This window comes from Aquarana catesbeiana, linkage group LG11 (assembly GCF_042186555.1).
Source record: "Aquarana catesbeiana isolate 2022-GZ linkage group LG11, ASM4218655v1, whole genome shotgun sequence".
NCBI lineage: Eukaryota > Metazoa > Chordata > Amphibia > Anura > Ranidae > Aquarana > Aquarana catesbeiana.
This window is the reverse complement of record NC_133334.1, coordinates 202,477,827-202,500,488: the sequence shown is the minus strand read 5'-3', so window position 1 is coordinate 202,500,488 and position 22,662 is coordinate 202,477,827. Positions and strand designations below refer to the sequence as shown.

Sequence of the window (22,662 nt, the reverse complement as noted above, 5' to 3'; positions counted from 1 at the left end):
CACCAACACCAAACAATCTCATTGAGATTAAATAATACAAGATAATAATGGTGTTGTGGTAACTTGACACACAAAACACACCCAAAAATATTCTTGATTAAAAAGCAAACAAAAAAAACAGCCTTGAAAAACATTTTTTTACAATTAAAAACAAACAAAAAAAAAATTGGTCAGATGTGACAAATCAAAATATATTGAGGGAATCACAATAAATGATAAAGAAAGAAGCTTGTGAGAAGTCTGTGTGAATATAAGCAGCAAAACTACTTCATGCTTCTCACATTATAAAGAAGAAGAGAGTGCGCTGTATTAAACCATTTTTTTACATTGCAGCGTGATGAAAGTGCTCTATCCATTCCGAACGCTAATTTTACCAGACTGAGGTGTTCCGTCTCGGAATTTCTTCTAAGCATGCGTGGCACTTTGTGCGTCGGAACTGGCCACACACGGTCGGAATTGACGCGATCGGATTTTGTTGTCGGAAAATTTTATAGCCTGCTCTCAAACTTTGTGTGTCGGAAAATCCGATGGAAAATGTCCGATGGAGCCCACACACGGTCGGAATGTCCGACAACACGCTCCGATCTGACATTTTCCATTGGAAAATCCGACCGTGTGTACGGGACATAAGAGTTTTTTTTAAACTATTGACACTTCTGATTGTGGAAGGGAGTTACACTTCCTTACCACTCTGAGAGTAAGGCTTCGTTTCCACTAGTGTGACTTGTCATGCGACTTTGGACACATAAAGTTGCATGCCAAGTCACAGCCCACTGATTTCAATGGCACCTGTTCCCATCTATGCAACTTTGAAAATCAGCAACATTGAAAAGGTTCCTGCACTACTTTGATGCGACTTTAATCCAGAGAGTGTAAAGTTAGATCAAAGCTGCACTCAAAAGTTGCATCCTAAATTGCGCGACTTTGGTGTCACAATAGTGGAAACGTTGACCAAATAACCCCCTACGCAGCTTAAGATTAAACCGCTTCTCCTCCAATTTCATTGAGTGGCTGCGTGTCGTCTTATGCTTCCTGAAGTTGAATAGTTTTTTTCCCCTTATGCTAGAATCACCATTGAGGTATTTGTATATCGTCTTCACATCTCCTCTCAAGCGTCTCTTCTGCAGGGAGAATACGTTTATTGCATGTAGTTGTTCTTCATAACTGAGGTCCTCCAGTCCTCTTATTAGCTTTCTTGCTGTTCCCTGGACTCTCTCCAGTTCCAGCACATCCTTCCTGAGGACTGGTGACCAGAATTGGACAGCATACTGAAAATGCGGCCGGGCCAGAGTTTTGTAAAGTGATAGAATTATAGTTTTATCTCTTGAGTAAATGCCCTTTTTAATTCACGCTGATATTCTGCCTGCTTGTTGCAGCTTGGCATTGCATACCATTGCTAAGCCTGTGATCTGCTAGAACCACCGATCTTTTTCCGTCCTGAATTTCCCCAAAAGTTCTCCCCCTAGCAATTAAGGCCGGGTTCACACTGCTCCGACATGGAAGTCATGTGACTTCAGATCCAACTTTGCCCTGCGACTTCATGTCTGACTTTCATGCAACTTCAATGAGTGGAATCCGAGTTTGATCTGACCAAATCAGGCCCTTTGAGTCTGGTATGAATCTTGAGAGGGAACCCCATCCAAATAAAAGAAAAAAAAAACGATGCTCCCCCCATGACAATACCAGACCCTTCCGGCTTGTATGGATTTTGAAGGAAACCCCTATGCCCAAAAAAAAACAGTGGGGTCCCCCCAAAATACATACCAGTCCCTTATCTGAGCATGCAACCCTCCTGGACCATACCAGGCCACATGCCCTTAACATGGGGGAGTGGATGCTTTGTGACGGGGGGCTCTGCACCCCCACCCCAAAGCACCTTGTCCACATGTTGATGGGGACAAGGGTCTCTTCCTGACAACCCTGGGTGGTGGTTGCGGGGGTCTGCGGACAGGGGGCTTATTGGAATTTCGAAGCCTCCTTTAACAAGGCAGCCCCCAGCCCCACCTATGTGAATGAGTGTGGGGTACATTGTACCCCTACCCATTCACCCCCAAAAAAAGCAGTGTAGTGTAAATAAAAACAAGAGATGGTTTTGACAAGTCTTTTATTTAAACGACATATGTTCACGTCGTGGCTCCGTGTCTTCATTCTCCGTTTCCACCACCGATGTGTTCTTCCTCCGGTCTTCTCCCTCTGGTGATTGTTCTCTCTCTCCGTTGCTGTCTTCTCTCTCCGCTACTGTCTTCTCCCTCCGCTGCTGTCTTCTCCCTCCTCTGCTGTCTTCTCCCTCCGCTGCTGTCTTCTCCCTCCGCTGCTGTCTTCTCCCTCTGCTGCTGTCTTCTTTGCCGGTGCTGTCTTCTTCACCGCTGACCTGGTCCTCCGACGCTGACTCCTGCCATTATGTCATTTTCAAAGTCTGCCAGTTCTTATTTAGCCATGGGGTGTGGCCATCCAATGACGTTACTATGAGACTTCATCCCTTGTGATGTCAAAGGGGTGGAGTCTCATGGTGACATCATCAGATGGCCATGCCCCATGGCTATATAAGAATTGTCAGACATCGAACATGACACAACAGCGGGAGCCAGCATCGGAGGAAGACCGGGTCTGCGGTGGAGAAGACCAGAGGAAGAACACATTGCCGGAGGAAGAATACTGGAGGAAGAGCACATCGGTGGCAGAATCGGAGAAAAAAGACACATTGGAGCTACAACAGGGGACATTCTTAAATTTTAATAAGGGCTTGTAAAAACTGTCTTTCTTTTATTTGCACTACACTGCTTCTTTTTTTTTTGGGTGAGTGGGTAGGGCCGATAAGTACCCTGCCCACAGACCCCCACAACTACCGCCCAGGGTTGTCGGGAAGAGGCCCTTGTCCCCATCAACATGGTGTTTTGGGGTTGAGGGTATGGCATGTTCCAGGAGGGGGGGCCCTTGCTTGTCCTTCCCCTTTCCTGACCTGCCATGCTGCATGCACGAATAAGGGTCTGGTATGGATTTTGGGAGGGACCCCGCACCATTTTTTTTTTTTTTTGGCGTGGGGTTTCCCCTCAAAATCCATACCAGACCTAGGGGGGCTGGCATGATCTTGGGGGGGACCCCACACCGTTTTTTTTTTAATTTTGGGGTTCCCCTTAAAGATCCTCAGAGCACAAATCGCATGCCTCAAGTCGGATCAGTTAAGATGGTGATCCAACTTGGATGCAACTTCCATTCAAATCATTGGGTTGAAATTGTGCCCAAGTAAGACCAAAGTAGTGCAGGAACCTTTTTCAAAATCGGACCGACACAAGTCATACCAGTTAAGATGGCTCTCATAGAGAACGATTCAGTTTGACATGTCATGCGATTTGTGCTCACGAAGTCGGAGCGTATGTTGGACCAGTGTGAACCGGCCCTAACTTGTATTCATATTTTTAGCTCCAAGTGCATTACTTTTTAATTTTTAACATTAAACCTGATTTGCCATGTAGTTGCCCACCCCTTTAATTTATTGAGGTCTTCTTGTAAAGTTTCTGTATCCTGTTGTGAAATTATTGCTCTGCTTAGCTTTGTATAGTCAGCCAACACTGAGATTAAGCCATTTATGCCAACCAATAGATCATTTATGAATAAATTAAACAGAACTGCTTATCACCCAAACCATTCTGAGTACAGACTATTTATCCACCACCCTTTGGATGTGCCCCTGTAACTAGTTTTCTATCAAGGTATATTCTCTAAGGTCCATGCCAACAGCCCTCAGTTTGTAAATGAAGTGTTTATGGGAAACTGTATTGAATGCTTTTACAAAATCCATAAACACCATGTCCACAAGCCTTCCTCTATCTAGATGACAGCTCACTTGCTCATTGAATGTTTATAGGTTGGTCTGGCAAGAACAATTTTTCATAAATCCATGGTGATTACTACTAATGATACGGTTTTCATCAGCAAATTCTTGGATATAGTCCCCTATCATTCCCTCAGTAGTTTACAAACTATCGATGTTAGACTGACTGGCCTATAGTTTACAGGTAAATATTTCTGATGGGCACTTGTGAGGACTCATTTCCGAGCCAGCTGTTTGTGTCCATTTACACACACAGCTTGGCTCCACTCTGCCCGCTGTTCCTGCTTCACTGGCTGTGATTGAGTGAAAAAAATATAAACAATAAAAAGTCCCAGCAGTAAAATAAAGTCTGAATGTAAAATCCCAATGATATCTTATAGGAGTGCAATAAGGCTAAACAATTCTTCAGATGACACCATGTGAAAAATCCACCACCAGGCAAATTGAACGCTTACCAAAGGTAAGCTGTAAATCAGCTTGTAAGTAAACCAGGTGCCCAGTCAGTAATAACATCCTAATACGACTTCACAGTGGAGAAAGGCAGAACAGGAAAGCTCCGTCCGGTGGATAAATGGGCAATCAACAGGGAGGACCACCATGGGCACTCCATACCGCAAGGTCGAGTTATTTTTATGCGTTACTTGTGACATGCCAGTAAAGATTTCATGATATTTTCTCAAATCATTCAGTGGCAGTCACCATGATCTATTTTGCACATGAGCATATTCTGAAATGTCCTTTAAAAGTCTGCTAAAAACTGGGATTGGCACTATTCCTTATGAGCAGAATTTACATATGCAAACATGCATGAAACGACCATACTTTTAATGGTTAGGTATGTTTTATTTAGCACAACCAGCTCTTATGAGACAGATTTTTTTAAGACCCTCTCTTATTCACCCCCTCGCTGTTTCACTCATTTCAGTCTGATCATCAAGGCTCTAATTAGCAGGTCTTTGAGCAACCAGAGTTATACAGTAAGCAGTTCCCTGGAGTCGCAGAAATGGGACACTGGCGTCATTCTATGTGTGTGCAGTTGACTTTCCTTCTTTCTTTTTTTTTTTCTTCCTCCTTTCTTACCCTTGCTCTTTGAAACCATATTTTTGCCTTTAGATTGTATTTTACTGAAAATATGTTTTCTCAGCCAGACTTACAAGAGTGGACTTGGGGACATCATAATGTTTAAAGACAGTACGCAAGTTTAAGTACTCTCCCTAGTTTCACATTTATTACTGTTGGATGGTATCCTTGGTTGTTTGTAATTTAATGGGAAATAACTGTTCTCAGAGGCCCATTAGAGCTAATCAGATATCTTCTAAGTTTGTGCAGTTTACAGATGCATTTACTTTGGGATTAATGGATTGTCTGCACAGTGGCCATTTTTACATATGCTGAAAATCCTTATTGTGCATACATAGCTAACATTGTATATGCTACTATTTAGTTTTTATTTTCTTATTTTTTTTTCTCTGTAGACAAATATACCTTTCTTACAAAATGTTCTAAACAACGACCAATTCCTTCATGGTACAGTGGATACCCAGTTTATTGACGAAAACCCTGATCTCTTCAACTTGAGGCCTGTACAGAACAGAGCACAAAAGCTGTTGCACTACTTGGGTAAATCAGTTCTATTTATTCTCTTTTCTACTATGTAATCCACTACTGCACCAAGACTACATTTGGATAAGTGATAGCACAATTTAGTACATTGTAGTTAGATCACAAAGGCATGCTAGCAATCTACTACTAGTTCAAGTAGTACTTGCTTAAGTTCTAAAGTTAACATTTTATGAGTGTTAGAGCAACTCCACCCAGAATTTTCCCTTTTCAGGAGAGTATGTTTCAATTTATTATAATATTGGTGAAGTACCAACTATAAAACCAGCACCTTCCCCATAAATGTAGCTAAATCAGTAATTTCAAAAAACCTATTGTTCCATGAATAAAACAATGGGGTAGAAGAATTTATACGTGCCACCAAACCAAAACATATAAAGAAAAAATATATATGTATAAAAGAAAATATAACATTTTTCTCAGTACATTAAAATCAATTATAAAAACCACATTATGTTCACTACCATCCAGGCAATAGGGGAAACACCTATATTATTCAGTACAGTAGCTAAGACAAGTAGATCAATGCATTTTGCTTAACAAAGAGCTTCTTCAGGATCCACTTTCTTGTCTTCAATGTAATGTGTTGTAGCTCCAAAGTAAGGTGAATGCCATTGATGATATATAAATATCAATCCATCAGAATATGTGCCTGATGGATAATATATCTATGAATCATAAACATAGGATTTTGAAATTACTGATTTAGCTATATTGCAATATAGAGTATTGTTCAATATTGAGGTTCATCCTTCTGCCAGGTTTCTTATGCTAAACAGGAAACTAAGTGGGGAGATGTATACCCATTCCAAAAAGTTCTTGAAATGCTGTGATTTCAGGTGAAACATCAAGTTTCTTGTTGTCACCAGCTTCTTCATGTATTCCTCTTGAGAAAACGGTATAGCAAACAGGATTTTTGGGGAAATTTATGAAGAATGCTTGGCAACACTTGGTTAAATGGCTTTTCAGCTGTGCATGCAGTTAGCCATATTTTCTCTAGAGTCGGTGGATATATCATAAACAGCTGGAGAAAGACGTGGTGAGGATTAAAGGGGGAACTGTATAATAATCCCAAAGTAGGAATAATTCCAACAATTATGTAGCAGTCTGTATAAAAAATGTCCATAAAACAACGCATTGATGTTGGTTCATCCAGGATTGGTATCACGGAGAGGTAGTCAACACATCAGGGCCAGCCTTTCAGAGGGGAGCAGAATCAGTCTCCAAAACATGCAAACAGAAGAAAAGAGGTGTCTCTAAATGTAGACTTTAAAACTTTTAATATGACAAATAGTGGAAATCCACTCACATTTTGACAGTTAAAAACAGGCACATCGTATAGGACTCCAGTCCGGTTTATAGTCAGGGGCTCGCACTGGAGCAAATACCACCACCGTCTCTGTGTTTCCTCAGCCAGTTGGATAGTAGGATGGGGGAGGATAAGCAGGATCGAGGGCTGGGCCGCAAGGTGGACCACAGTGCCAGACACGATTACGTCATCGGATGTACTCGTGACGTGTTTCAGAGTTTGTGCACTAGGATACCGAGAATCGAGCGTGCTCCTTTGTCAAGCTACTGAGGGGGGAGCCAGAGGTGCCTATATATGGGGCCATCTAATGGACAATTGGTGGAATTATGTGACCCGAAATATAGACATAATATGACATACAGTCTTCTAAAAACCTATTGTTCTAATCACTTTGAAAATCTGTTTATTACAACTCCTAGCCTGCAGTGTTATCAACCACATGCATTGAGGACACCACTACAGACATACAGTGGGGATGGAAAGTATTCAGACCCCCTTAAATTTTTCACTCTTTGTTATATTGCAGCCATTTGCTAAAATCATTTAAGTTCATTTTTTCCTCATTAATGTACACACAGCACCCCATATTGACAGAAAAACACAGAATTGTTGACATTTTTGCAGATTTATTAAAAAAGAAAAACTGAAATATCACATGGTCCTAAGTAGTCAGACCCTTTGCTCAGTATTTAGTAGAAGCACCCTTTTGATTTAATAAAGCCATGATTCTTTTTGGCAAAGATGCAACAAGTTTTTCACACCTGGATTTGGGGATCCTTTGCCATTCCTCCTTGCAGATCTTCTCCAGTAGTCAAAGTGCCTGTGTACAAGTGCCAAACACTTGTTTCCGACGTGACACTTTGTGCAAGGAGTGACCAGCCTAAACCCTTGCCAGCCGTCCCAAGAAATGGAACTACATTTATACTGGGATGGTGGGGGGAGATTCAAAATGAGTCAATTAGAAGCTGATAAACCCAGGCTTGTGGTTGGTGGGGTTTTACAACTGGTCTGGACACAGTGCAAGAGGGGGCAACAGAATAAGCTTAAATGTTTGATCTTGTTCAGGGCAGCATAATACAAAATAAGTGACACTTTCAAAAACAAACAAGTATAGACAGTAGTTTCAAATTCTTAGTAAGGCAGAATTAAAGTTAGGCAATGTAGTCCAGTGTTTAAGAGAAGAGTGGAGTCTTTGCAGTTACCAGAGGGTATGAAGAGTCAGGTGGGAAATCGCAGACAGGTAGAGCGACTTTTTGTGTTGCAGGGAAGATCAGGGTAGTTACCAGAGGGTATGAAGAGTCAGGTGGGAAATCGCAGATAGGTAGAGTGACTTTTTGTGTTGCAGGGAAGATCAGGGTAGTTACCAGAGGGTATGAAGAGTCAGGTGGGAAATCGCAGACAGGTAGAGTGACTTTTTGTGTTGCAGGGAAGATCAGGGTAGTTACCAGAGGGTATGAAGAGTCAGGTGGCAAATCGCAGACAGGTAGAGCGACTTTTTGTGTTACAGGGAAGATCAGGGTAGTTACCAGAGGGTATGAAGAGTTAATAAAAAATTAACAAATTGCATTGCTCCACCCACTATCCCAAGATGAAGACCAGTAAATGACTACTGTTCTAATTCTCTCCTGTGTTTTACCATTGGTTCACTGGAGGGGATTTTGACCAACCTCATCATAACCTGCTAGGTGATACATTCTTGTTGGTCTCCAACTTCTACTCCATAGAAACTTGTTTTCATGCACTGCATTGATGGTGACACCAACAAACCTGAAACAGCTCTATGCTGTTTTAAATGCATTTATAATGTTAGGTTTTATCTGAACTATATATCAATGGTTCTGGATGTACAGTACAGCTCCATCCACTTTCCCAAAATGAGGAATATTTCCCTTTTATGTGGGGACTTGTGTTAGAATGAGACACGTAAATGCCTTCTGTTATAAGAAAGCGCTGCTGTGCTTTTGCACAGGTTCAGTGAGGTCCTCTTGGTTCTTTATGTCCCACCTCACCATGTTAAATGTTGTGATTCTGGTTCCAGTCTTGTGTTTAACTAAATAGAGCATGCCCTTGCAGTCAGTGGCATCACTATGGTTGGTGACACCTAGTGCTGAAAAACATGGTGTCAACCCCCCCCACCAACTATAGTCTGCCCTCAGTATAGACCTCCCGCCACTAAGTACAGACCTCCCTCCACTAAGTACAGACCTCCCTCCACTAAGTACAGACCCCCCTCACTAAGTACGGGCACCCCTCCACTAAGTACAGACCCCTCCAGTACAGACCCTCCTCCCTCAGTGCAGACCCACCTAAGTATAGACCCCCTCCCGGTACAGACCCCCTCCATCAGTATAGACCCCTTTCAGTACAGACCCCCTTCCCCTCAGTGCAGACCCTCCTCAATCAGTATCGACCCCCCTCCATCAGTATAGACCCACCTCCATCAGTATAGACCCCCATCAGTACAGACTCCCATCAGTATAGACCCCCTCAGTGCAGACCCCCCCTTTCCGCTTGTGCTAGTACGGAGAGGGGTTGGATATATGCTGGGGTGGCACTATGGAAGGGGAGAGGGCTTGTGCTCTTGTGGGGGGTTGAATTTCAAGTTCAACCCCCACTTCTAGCATAGGACCTTCCTCTCCCCTCGAATAGAGCCCTCCCTAGCACATGTCCCCGTAATCCCCCTCCCCAATCACTCCTCCATCTTTTTTTAACTGGTCACTGTCCCCCATCCTCTTTCTTCTGACAATGTACATACCTCAGATTAGCGCGGGACATGCACAGCTGTGTCCCTCCTCCTGTGTAGATGTAAACAGCCAGGAGGGGGAGGTGGCTTCAGTCTGCTGTGTGTCTTTGAGACAGCTTGAGCCAGCGAGAGACGCAGATCAGTGTAGGGGTTCGGTGTTAGCAGTGCCGCTGCCCACAGGTGTCACCAATGTGGCAGGTGTCACGCGGGCGCGGCCCGTACACCCTAGCAGCGCCACTGCTTGCGGTGAGAGCCCACCTCCATCATACAGATTTGCCTTGTCCTGTGAGATCCCACCTCCAGCACAATCATTGGTCTTTGCCGCAGTGAGAGTCTACCTCCAGCAGACATACAATGTCTTTGCCTGGTATCTTTTTTCCAGCACACAAAATCTCACATTCCCCCCTCTTGAGAGCCCTCATTCTGTAGTTCCCCTACACACACCACACAAATTATATTTTGAACAATGTCAATGTCCTCCCCACAGAAATAGCCGTCTGGAGCATTTAGAGTGAAGCTCTTTTCAGCAGCAGTCTCTGCTTCTCCCCACTCTCTGCCAAATATAAGATAATGATAACTCCTTTCCCTGTCAAGGCTTTCTCCACCAGGGCAATGGGTGCCTCTTGGCCTTTTTGCCATCAGACCTCTGTTTCTCAGATCTTTGAAATCGCAACCTAGTGTTCTATATTTTATATATACTGTGTATATATACAGCGAGTAAAATAAGTATTGAACACGTCACCATTTTTCTAGCTAAATATTTTTCAAAAGGTGCTATTGAAATGAATTTTTAACCACATGTCAGTAACAACCCATGCAATCCATACATACAAAGAAATGAAAACAAATAAGTTCATAAATTAAGTTATGTGTGATGAAATGGATTGACACTGGGAAAAAGTATTGAGCATGCTAGATGAAATGTATTTAATACTTCATACAAAATCCTTTGTTGGTAATGACAGCTTCATGATGCCTCCTGTATGGAGAAACTGTTTACATACATTGCTCAGGTGTGATTTTGGCCCATTTTTCCACGTAAGCAGTCCTAAAATCTTGAAGGTTCCGTGGGCCTCTTCTATGAACTCTGATCTTTAGTACTTTCTTTTGTTTCTATTGGATTCAAGTCAGGTGATTGGCTGGGCCATTCTTGCAGCTTTATTTTCTTTCTTGGAAACCATTTGAGAGTTTCCTTGGCTTTGTGTTTGGGATCATTGTCTTACTGAAATGTCCACCCACTTTTCATCTTCATCATCCTGGTCGATTGCAGAAGATTTCTATCAAGAATGTCTTGGTACATTTTTCCATCCATCCTTCCTTCAATGACATGAAGCCAGTACCGTATACTGAAAAATAGCCCACACCTTGATGTTTCCACCTCCAAACTTCACTGTTGGTATGGTGTTTTTGGGGTGATGTGCAGTGCCATTTGACCTCCAAACATGGTGTGTATTATGGCATCCAAAGAGTTCAATTTTGGTCTCATCTGACCAGACTATATTCTCCCAGTATTTCACAGGCTTGTCTAAATGTTGTGCAGCAAACATTAAAAGAGCTTCAACATGCTTTTTCTTCAGCAATGGAGTCTTGCATGGTGAGTGTGCATGCAGGCAATGGCGGTTGAGTGCATTAATTTTTGTTTTCTTATAAACAATTGTACCTGCTAACTCCAGGTCTTTCTGAAGCTCTCCACATGTGGTCCTTGGCTGTTGGATAACTCTTTAGATAATACTTTCCACCCATCTGTCAGAAATCTTTCAAGGACCACCTGGCCATGGCCGGTTTATGGTGAAATGATGTTCTTTCTACTTCCGGATTATGGCCCCAACATTGCTCACTGAAACATTTAGAAGTTTAGAATTTCTTCTGTAACCAATGCCCATCAGTACAGTATGTTTTACAACAATTAAAGTTGTGAAGGTCTTGAGAGAGCTCTTTGCTTTTAACCATCATGAGATGTTTCTTGTACTGGTACTGATACAAATTCTTATAGGCTATCAATTAAAACTGCACCAGTGAATATTAATTTGCACTGACAAGGGGGAGGATTGCTTTTTTTTTTTTAGATATATTTATTGAGTTTTCAAAGGAATAACAATATCGCAAGCCTGTGAAGGCAACAGAAATAGGCAACAATGCCTTCATAAGTCAAAAGTAGTAGGCAATTAAGCAGTACACGTAATAAAACCATTATCATTCAATAAATACCTGAAAAGGTACATAACTAAGACTAGACATGAACTGACTACCGGAATCTATCATTAAAACCTGAGGAGTGGAAGCAGTCAAACAAGCTATCAACTGAACAGCAACATTTATGTTACATATAGCACTATGGGGATCAGGGGGATCACTATCACTATGGGGATCAAGTGGCGAGAAGGGGGGAGTACATGGGGCCACTCAGTCAGATTTGTTAAAAACTGTAAGTTTGCCCAGAGAGTTGGTGATCTCAGGTTTTAGGTACCAGTCCATATAGCGAAAAGGTTGCATATGAGAGAACTTCTTGGAGGAAGACGAGTATTTCGTAGAGCGGTGCCACCTAGTGATGAAGCATTTAAGGGAGATCTGATGGTGTGTAATTTTTCCAGGTTAAATAGAGCCACGAGAGCTTGCTTCACTGCATTTAAATGTGGTGGCGTGGGATAAATCCAGACTTGCATAAAAGCCCTATGGGGTAGACTTATGTTTTTGTGTTGACATTCCCAAAGCCTGTGGAAAAGGGTAGGTCGGGGGATGGAGCACCAGGAGCACGATGATAGTGAGGGATCTAGAGCATCAGGGCAGTAGGGGTGGTAGGCCCAATGGGCAATCCTAAATTGGGTTTCGCGCCACGTTTTACAGACCACCAATGAGCGGACCTTCTGGTAGCCCTCCAAGATCTATTCAGAAGCATCTTCTCTACCAAGAGCAGAAATACAGGGTTTAAAAGGAGTAAGATGATACTTGGATGATTGGTAAGTAATGAGGTGTGAGTAAATGTCCGAGATTGAGTATTGATCGCGGCAGGGCACTACCTCGACGAAGGAGCTTTGGAAAGGGTCTTGACTTTGGCTAGCAAGTTCTGAGATAGCTTAACAATTGGTTATAGTGGAAAACCTGGAACGGAGTATTGTGCAGATAAGTCTTCAAACTATTTGAATTAGCCTAAAGTACCAACAAAGATGTCTGTGGCTTTATTGAGGCCACAAGCTTTCCACTGGGCAAATGCTCTGTGCTCGCTAGATGGGGGGGACATGGTATTGCCATGAATAGGCAGGTAGTGGGAGATGGTGGAGGGTAGACCCAGGAGTCTCCAGACCTCTCTCCAGGCAATAATAGTATCTCTGATCAACAAATTGGATCTCAGAGGGGTAGGAAGTATTCGAAGCTTAGAGTGGATGACAGCCTGAAGGTTGAACGGGGCAACAATGGCACTCTCTAACACATAACTAGTTTAACGAGATTTTTCAGACAACCAGTTGAGACCCTGTCTCAATAGACATGCGAGATTGTAAAATTGTATATTGGGCAGGCCCGCCCCACCTTGACTCTTAGGGAGACATCGTTTTTAAAGAGCAATACAGGGCTTCTTGCCATGCCAGATAAGGGCAAACCGTGCAGTATGGATTTTTTGCACATTGGAATGTTTCAGCAAAATAGGTAGCGTTTGCATGGCGTATAACAATCTGGCAAACAAAACAATTTAAAAAAGGTGCTATCTCCTGAAAAGTCATAGGAGGAAGGCTGCCCACGCTTCCAACTCCTGTTCAATCTTAGCAATTAGTGGAGGGTAGTTGAGGCTATACAAGGAGGACGGTTCTCTCTCAATGCATATACCGAGATTATATACTGTCTGGCTACACAGAATGGAGATGAGGCCAGCCAGCCGGTGGAAGCAGTCAGGTTGAGCGCTAAAACCTCGCTTTTGTCAAAATTTATTCGTAAACCTGAGCAAGTACGGAAGGTCGCAAATAGACTCTGGAGCTTCACGAAATCCAATGGCGGATTAGTAGAGAAAAGTAATATGTCATCAGCAAATAAGGCCAATTTGAAGGTGATAGATTTTAGCTGGTGTCTTGGCTTTGGGTGCCTTTATGCACTTCCCTTTCTTCATGTGTTCAATACTTTTTCCCTGTGTCATTCCATTTTATTACACATAACTTAATTTCTGAACTTATTTGTTTTGATTTCTTTGTATATATGGATTACATGGGTTGTTACCTGACATGTGGTGAAAATTTCATATATATAAAAAATATTTATTTTCTTTCTAAGTTTTACAAGGTGGATGTTTCAACCTCATCAGATGGCAACAAGGTTTTGCAGGGAGCTTTGTAAGTTCTTCCAACTGTTCTTTCTTGGTTTTAGGTTTCAGCTCTCTGTTGTGGATTGCTTTTGGCCATCCTATTGTATTTTATTAGCAATTCTGCATTCCTCAGTTTTTGATAAAGAAAATTGTATTTTTTTTTAACTTAAAATCTATCTCCGGGTCCATTCTGGCAGTTTTTACCATTGTGTCATAGTCCCTTTTTTGCAATTGTGTTCTTTTGTCATACTGCTTGCTACAACTGACAAGGCTTTGTATGGGAAGGGTTATGGCCTCTAGGGGCTGTCCTCCAGGTTGTGTGTGCCCACATCATTTATAACTGTAATGGAATCTGGCTGCATTACATTAATTGATATGCCTCTCACACACAAGCAGCCCCTCTCTCTTACATCACCCCCTGAACACTGTTCTAATCAGCACCACTTCTCAGCAAGCAAGATCAACATTCATTAGAGCAGTGCTCAGTAAGGTGTGCTGGACCACAGAAAAGTCAGGTTGCTTCTTGAGTAAGGGAAAGCTCTGGGACAACTGTATTTTCTAGCAACATTTTTTTTAATGTAAAACAGAGGCATATTTATTACTGTATATGCACCCTAACTGCATTGCAGTAAAAAACAGGGGGTTCACTTGGACTTTAAGGTGCAGGTTTATGGTTTAGGGGGAGCTTATGGGTTAGAATCAGTGATAGGTACTATATATAACACAGGTGATGAGTTATTTATAACGAAAAAAAAAAAATGTGGTTGCTCAAGTTTGCATACCAAATAAAACTTTTTTTTTTTTTTTTTAAAGGAACTTTGTAGGCTGTTGTGGTACCACTTACTAAGTGGTGAGACAAAGTTGTGTTGATCATAACACTGGTGAAAGCTAGTACATATGTTAGTTTGACAGCATTCAGAAAAATGTTTAATAACCTGTTTGTTAAACTGTGCTATGTTATTCTAGCAGCTAATGTGCTGAAAGCAAAATTCTGTACCTACATTAAGTCATTGCATGTAATTTCAGAAGTTAAATTGCTGTATTAGTCTCTTGTGTTATCACTCTACTTCAGTTTATAACAACTGCTCTATCTGCTCTTGTGTCATCATTATGCCTCTATTTATTAATAGCACTGGGTAAAGTTTTTTGTGCAATACTTGTTTGATTCAGCTATTTTTAAAGCTTTGTTTTTTGGGCATTTCAATTGATTATGTTTAATGATTTTCACAGCTTTCCTTTTAAAACTTTAGCTTATTGTTTAGCCAAGTTTTTTGAGCAATAACAGGCAAAATCCATTTGAAAAACTTTACCCTGTGCTTGGGCACAGCATATTGGGCAGTCTTACACTGCCACTTGCAGATGCAGCCAAAGTCAAATAGATTTTTTTATGACAAAGTAGCATTTAAGCAAAACTACTTTGTGAGCTAATAATTTTTATTTGACAGTTATCACCAGTTGGAAGACCAGATACTTTACAACTATTCCTACTGTTTTTTCCCCATACCAGACAGTAGGAATGCAAAAGCAGTTTAATGCAGGTCAGGAGGAGGTCAAAGCACGTGTGAAGTTGGATAGAACTCAAAAGCATGACAAACGAATCAAAATTATTATTATCATTATACAGGATTTATATAGTGCCAACAATTTACGTAGTACTTTACAATGTAAAAGGGAGAAAATAAACTTACAGTACAATAAAATAAAAGAGGGTTAGGAGGGCCCTGGACAGAAGAGTGTACAATCTAATAGGGTCGGGTAATTGGTACAAAAGGTTGTAACTGTGGGAAATGAGCTGATGGACGCGATAGGAGATTAGTTGGAGGTGTGATTAGCCTCCCTGAAGAGATGAGTTTTCAGGGATTGCCTAAAAGCAGCCAGAGTAGGAGATGACTGGACAGATTGAGGTAGAGAGTTCCAGAGGATGGGAGAGGCTCTGGAGGAGTCCTGGAGATGAGCATGGGAGGAGGAGACAAGGGTGCTTGAGAGCAGCAGAGAAGGATGGTTTGGGTGATTTTTGGAGATAAGATTGGTGATTTGGCTTGGAGCAGAGTTGTGAATGGCTTTTTGTGTTGTAGTTAGTATTTTGAATTTATTTTGCTGGGCTATGGGAAGCTAATCTAGGAATTGGCAGAAAGGGGTGGCAGACACTGAGTGGTTGGTAAGGTGGATAAGTTTTGCAGTAGCATTCATGATAGACTGAAGAGGGGATAGCCTATGGAGAGGTAGGCCAATGAGAAGGGTATTGCAATAGTCAAGGCGAGAGATAACAAGGGAGTGAATGAGTAGCTTGGTGGTTTCATTTGTTAAAAAGGGGCGTGTTTTAGAGATGTTATGGAGGTGAAGTCTACAGGCTTTTGACAACGGTTGGATTTGGGGCTGAAAGGACAGGTCAGAGTCTAGGATTACATCTAGTACCCTGGCATGAGGGGAGGGATTCATGTTTATGTTATTGATTTAGATGGAAAAGTCATGGAGAAGGGGAACGGGCGGGGGAGGGGGGGATATTACCAGCTCGGTTTTAGAGAGATTTAGTTTAAGGAAGTGGTGCGACATCCATGCTGATATGTCAGTAATGCGAGAGGAGACTAAAGGAGTAAAGTGAGGAATAGACAGATAGATTTGGGTGTCATCGCCGTATAGATGGTATTGGAAGCCATGGGCGGTTATCAAGTGACTAAGGAAGGAGGTGTAGATAGAGAAGAGAAGGGGTCCAAGAACAGAGCCTTGGGGGACCTCTACAGAAAGGGGCAATAGAGAGGAGAAGACAGAGTTGTAGGTAACACCGAAGGAGGAGAACCAGGATAGAGCAGAATCTTGGAGGCCAAGGGAACGGAGTTTATTGAGAAGGAGCGGGTGGTCAACATTATCAAAGGCCACAGAGAGGTCAGGCAGTAGGAGTATGGAGTAGTGGCCGTTGGTTTTAGGAGTTAGTAAATCGCTAGTGAGTTTTAGTAAGGCAGTTTCTGTGGAATCTGCGAGCGAAAGCCAGACTGTAAGGGGTCAAGAAGGTTATTTTCACTGAGGTAGGAGCTAAAACGGTTCTAGACTAAGCGTTCTAGAAGTTTAGAGGTGAATGGGAGCAATGAGATGGGTCTTAAGTTGTTCAGGTTGGTGGGGTCCAGTGAGTTCTTTTTAAGTATGCATGTGCATGTTTTAGAGGGGAGGGGAAGGTTCCACTAGGGAGGGAGAGATTGAAGATGTTAGTGAGGGAGCATAGGATAGAATAAGAAGGTGAGCGTAGTAGTTAAGAGGGAAAAGGATCCAGAGGACAGTTGGTCAGGTGAGCATCTGAGAAAGGTTTTGTAACCTTTTCAGTAGTAGCCATTCCAAAAGAGGAGAGTGTTGACTGTGCTGTTAGGCAAGGTATGTTGGGTGGGCAGGATGTGCGCTCAGTGGAGGTGTCCTCACCTATTGCATCAATCTTGTCTTTGAATTGATTGGCAATCTCTTGAGCAGTGAGTGAGTTAATGGGAAGAGGGGGTGGGGAATGAAGCAGAGAGTTAAAGGAGAAGTCCAGCCAAAGCTCGTTTGGCTGGACTTCTCCTTTGGATCACAGGAGTGCAATCTGTTTTGCACTCCTGTGACTCGTTTTCAGCAGAGAGCAGTCTGAAGTCCGCTCTCTGGTGACATCACGGATTTCAGTCCAGGCACCGCGTCATAGCGACAATAAAGTCTGGATCCTCCAGGTGCCTGGACTGACAACCATCTCAGCCTCTCAGCGAGCTGCAGAGAGCCTGAGATGGCCCGCTCCACCCCCTTCACAGCTCAGCGCTCCAGTGAGCATGGAGGGAGATGAGCAGAGAGCTGTGACTGACAGTCTACAGCTCTCTGCTCACAGTGCTGTGAAAACCGAGCGATCGGCGATGTTCGAACGCTCGGTTTTCAGTGCAGAAGCGCCAGGGGACAGATGCAGCATCGAACTGATGCTGCATCCACCTAGGTAAGTATGAAACTGCAAAAAAAGGGAAACCCATACTTCTGTTTTAAAGGTTGAGAAGAGCCGATGGGGACTGCATGACAAGATATTAATAAGAGAGACAAAGTAGGCTTGTTTGGCAGCATGGAGGCAGGAATTGTATTTTAGGAGGGCAGATTTATATAGGGTGAAGTCCTGCAGGCATTTGGTTTTACACTACAGTCGTTTAAGAGAATGGAAATGTCATTGGATAGAATAGGAGGGTGACCATAGTAGTTGCGAGGGAACAGGATCCAGTGTACTAGCTATTCAAGTTGATTCTAAACACAAGCTGAATGTATGCAAAACTATGCTGCATTTTTCTATCTACACAAGCACTAAGGACACCAAGTCAGAAAAGCTCTGTTGAAACACTATAATTTTTAAGCTTAGCCAGGCGTATAGGCAACTTCTTTGCATAGTAGGAGCTGGCTTTAGCTTATGAGAAAAAAAAAATAACTGGAGCATAATCCTTAAATCCAGAGCTGAATAACCAGATTGAGTAATGGTCATCTCTTTAGAGTGGGTACTCATACAGCTTATAGTGTGTGTCCATTGCAAATAGGGGTTGCGCTTCCAATTCGCCCATTAATAGAGCAATTTTTAGGGCAAGTTTGTCTAGACATATTTTGGAAAAAACTGTAATGCCCAGCATTTCCTTTGACTATGGGCAGCAGTTTCAAAATAGCCATTAATGAAGGTAGGTATAACTAAGCCCTGTCACTATAAAGGGGTGGGTTCACAGCAGCCAAAGAGTTCAGGTGTTTGGAGATGATGTTGTGGGAGCATAGAAGAGCTGACAAACTGCATGGGGAGAAAATAGTGTAGTCTGATAAACTTGAAGTAGATGAAAATTGAACAACATTTAGTTATCTGAATTCTATATCTTTTTGTTTTTTTGGGAGGTAGTGGTAGGGGGAGCATTACTGTCTTCTACTTTTTTTCATTCTTCTTCATTTCTGAAAAACGGAAACTGTACTTCAAAATGCATAGGCGTGAACCTAGCCTTAGGGCAGGTCTCCTAATGGTAAAAACAGTGGACTGTGCAATGTGCATCAACGCAGCCACTGTTGTGCCTGAATAAGGTCCCTTTGTCAGTAATACTAGCTCGCTGCTTTATTTATCAGCAAAGCAGACCTAATTCCAGAATATATGCTGCCACAAACGTACTGTCACTGAGGCTGGTTCTGTTTTACCACACAGATTTTCCATACCCCCCCCCCTCTTTTTTTTTTTTCTTTTTTTTTGCAAGGTTCCCTTCCTACAGCAGTACCCAGTTTTTAATGATAATGGCAATAACTTGCCCAGCAGCCTCAATTTGCCACAATTTGTCTCCCATTAATTGTAATGTGATTAGAGATTGTTCCTAATTGTAAAATTATTCAGGCATATTTGCAAATTTTCAAATTACTGTACCTCTCAATTGTTAGTGTGTTTAGTGAAGACCAGTTGTTAGATACGTTCTGTGTTTTAGCGGCTCAAGACGCACCTTGGAAGGACATAGATCTACTGCTAGAGGACTTTAATTAGTTGAAGGATAAATCACCCTAAAATTGTCATCTCATTTTTTAGGTTAACTTTTTCAAAACCAGTGCACACAAAACTGTAACTTGGTTAGCACAGAGGTTTCCAGGATCTGATCAATCACGTACAGAACCTGCATCAATTTTGCTGCATAATGGCCATAGGAGTGGAATGTACACAATAGCTTTCCATGCACTTTTATGAATACAGACAATGCAATTTCGCTCTCCACCTGCTCTGAGACATACAATACATAGCAGCTAGACTCAAAATCTGTTTACTGCAGCAGATCAGGCAACAGTTGCAATTTGTTGTCAGGGGTTACAGCATATCATTACCGCTCACTGACTGGTTGCTAGAGGTTACAGCAGATTTCTGTTTGCTGATTGGTTGATAGATGTTACTGCACATTGTTACCGCTCACTGGTTGCTATTGGTTACTGTTCGTCATTACCACTTACCTATTGGTTGCTAGAGGTTAATGTTGTAATCTTTCTATGGAGGGGCTCCTGGATTGTAGGTTGCAGTGTCCCTATGGAGGGGCCCCTGGACTGTAGGTGGCAGTCTCTCGATGGAGGGTACACTGTGCTCCCCTCCCAGCAGTATATGGGTTAAGGTGCCCGCCTGGTGGGTGTGTCCTGTATGTGGCTCTCACCTTAGCTAAGCTAAGCCCAGTCTGTCTCTCCCCTCCTCCTCTACAGCAGGCAGGTGCCAGTCAGGCATGTCAGTATAAGCACATGACGGCATGAGTGCTTTCTCTGTGGTGAAGGAAATGGAACTGTCACAGTGGGGTTGGGGTGGTGAAAGGAAGTGCACGGCCCCAGACTCCCAACAAGCGGCAGCGCCCCCAGTGGAAGTGAAGCTGTGCAGAGAGAGGCAGATGACAGATCACTGCCGTGACAAGGCTGCAGCCAGTACTAGAGGAGCAATGTTGGCAAATGTGGCCAACTGCTCCTTCCTCAGTGCTTTTGGTGGAACTGTGGAAGTGCCTGCCAGTGCTAAATATATTTTTGGCAACCCTGGATAGCATGGGCTCTAGGGGCAGGAACTTTGGCCCAGGGCAGCTGCCCCTTTTGCCCCACCTTAAAGACAGCCCTGCTCCCACATGTAGCAGAAATTTAGTGGACAAGAGACTTCTGTGCATTTTCTGTCCTTGCCAAACCTTCAGTTTGTGGAAACAACTTGTATTCAGTGTGGACATTAGACAAAAACAAAACAAGGGAAGCACACAGACTAGGGCAAATAAAGTGGTTGTAAACCGCTGGATTTTTTTTTCTTTTTCCTTACCTGCAAGGTAAAGGCATAATGTGCTAGTATGCATCGCATACTAGCACGTTATGTGAAACTTACCTGAAAATGAAGCCTTCCAGCGATGCAATGTCATCACTGGAGGCCGCTTCTATCTTCACCCATTTTGCTTCCGGGTTCCTGGACTCCAGCTCTGTAACTGGCTGGAGCCGCGATGACGTCACTCCCACGCATGCGCGCCAGAGCTGCCGGTCACGGCTTAGGGCTCTAAGCGATGGCACAGGTGGCCATTCTGTCAGAGCGCGTGTGCCAGTGGTGTCAAGGATGGGAAGTGTCGTCATAATGGGGGATTTTAATTATCCAGATATAGACTGGGCGGAAGGAACCGCACATTCCTCTAAGGCTCGCCAGTTCCTAAATGTCTTGCAGGACAATTTCATGGGTCAGATGGTAGACGCACCAACTAGAAACAAAGCGTTACTAGACCTACTGATTACCAACAATACAAACCGGATCACAGATGTGGAAATACGGGCAATTTAGGAAACAGCGATCACAGGTCAAACATAAGGGGAATACAAAGACACTGAATTTCAAAAGAGCCAACTTTCCTAAACTATGAACTTTGCTAGAAGATATTAATTGGAATAAAATCTTAGGAACAAAAAACATGGAGGAGAGATGGGTTTGCTTTAAGAGCATATTAAAAAAGGGCATTAGCCAGTGCATTCCATTGGGAAATAAATTTAAAAGAGCGAATAAAAGTCCTGGGTGGTTTAACTCCAATGTAAAAATGCATATAAAAGCAAAAAATACAAGGCTGAGGGGTCATCATCAGCATTCAAACTTTACAAAGAACACAACAAGAAATGTAAGGGTGCAATTGGGGCAGCTAAGATAGAACACGAAAGACACAAGGAGAGCAAAAAAAAATCCCCAAAAATTCTTTAAGTATATAAACAGTAAACGAGGGAGCACAGACCATATTGGCCCCATAACGAATGAGAAAGGGAATCTGGTTACAAAGGATGGTGAGATGGTGAAGGTATTGAATTTATTCTTTTCCTTAGTCTTCACGAGGGAATCGGGGGGCTTCAATAACCAAAACTGTAGTTTTTATCCTCATGACAGATCACAGAAAGCATCCTCATGGCTAACAGAGGACAGAATTAGAAATAGACTTGAAAAGCATAACATTAATAAGTCACCGAGACCAGAAGGCCTGCACCCGAGGGTCCTTAGGGAACTCAGTCAAGTATTTGACAGACCATTATTCCTAATTTTTACTGACTGGAATGGTACCAGCTGATTGTAGAAAAGCCAATGTAGCACCAATTTTTAAAAAAGGGCCAAAATACATCCCTGGGAATTTAAGACTAGTTAGCCTAGCATCAATGGTATGCAAGCTCTCGGAGGGGATGATAAGGGACTATATACAAGATTTTAGTAATGAAAACGGTATCATAAGCAGTAATCAACATGGATTCACGAAGAATTGTTCTTGCCAAACCAATTTATTAACCTTCTATGAGGAGGTGAGCTGCCATCTAGATAAAGTGAAGGCCCGTAGACATGGTGTATCTGGATTTTGCAAAAGCATTTGATACAGTTTCCCCATAAACGTTTACTGTACAAAGTAGGGTCCGTTGGCATGGACCTTAGGGCAAGTACATGGATTGAAAACTGGCTACAGGAGCGAGTTCAAAGGATAGTGATAAATGGGGAGTACTCGGAATGGTCAGAGGAATACTATTAATTTGTAACATTGATGACAATGTATGATGATATATAATATATATATCTTCTCGTCTCCTCTCAGGGTAACGATGAGCTCAGGCGTGTCATGTAAAAAAAAAAAAAAAAATTATTAATATATATATATATATATATATATATATATATATATATATATATATATACACCTCTCCCTTCTTTAGCCTCTGACCAATCCTCAAGCACCTCTCGGGGTAAGGATGAGCTTGAGCGTTTGTTATTTTTTAAAATAATAATCTTTTCTTTAGCCAGCCAAATCCACCAGCGCCTCTCACTGTAAGGATGAGCTCGGGTGTTTCCTGCTATTTTTTAAATGATAATCTTTCCTTCAGCCAGCCTAATCCACCAGTTCCTCTCACTGACTGAAAAG

At 42.5% G+C, this 22,662-nt stretch overlaps 1 protein-coding gene across 4 annotated transcripts in view; it reads left to right on the top strand.

Moving 5' to 3' along the window:
- The window catches only part of PC (pyruvate carboxylase), a 989,411-nt gene that overhangs the window by 864,709 nt on the left and 102,040 nt on the right, over positions 1-22,662 (top strand). For all 4 annotated transcript variants that reach the window (XM_073605170.1, XM_073605168.1, XM_073605171.1 and 1 more), the window contains one exon: positions 5,308-5,452. In XM_073605170.1, the coding sequence (XP_073461271.1) occupies positions 5,308-5,452 (145 nt within the window). The remainder of the gene's footprint in view (positions 1-5,307; positions 5,453-22,662) is intronic.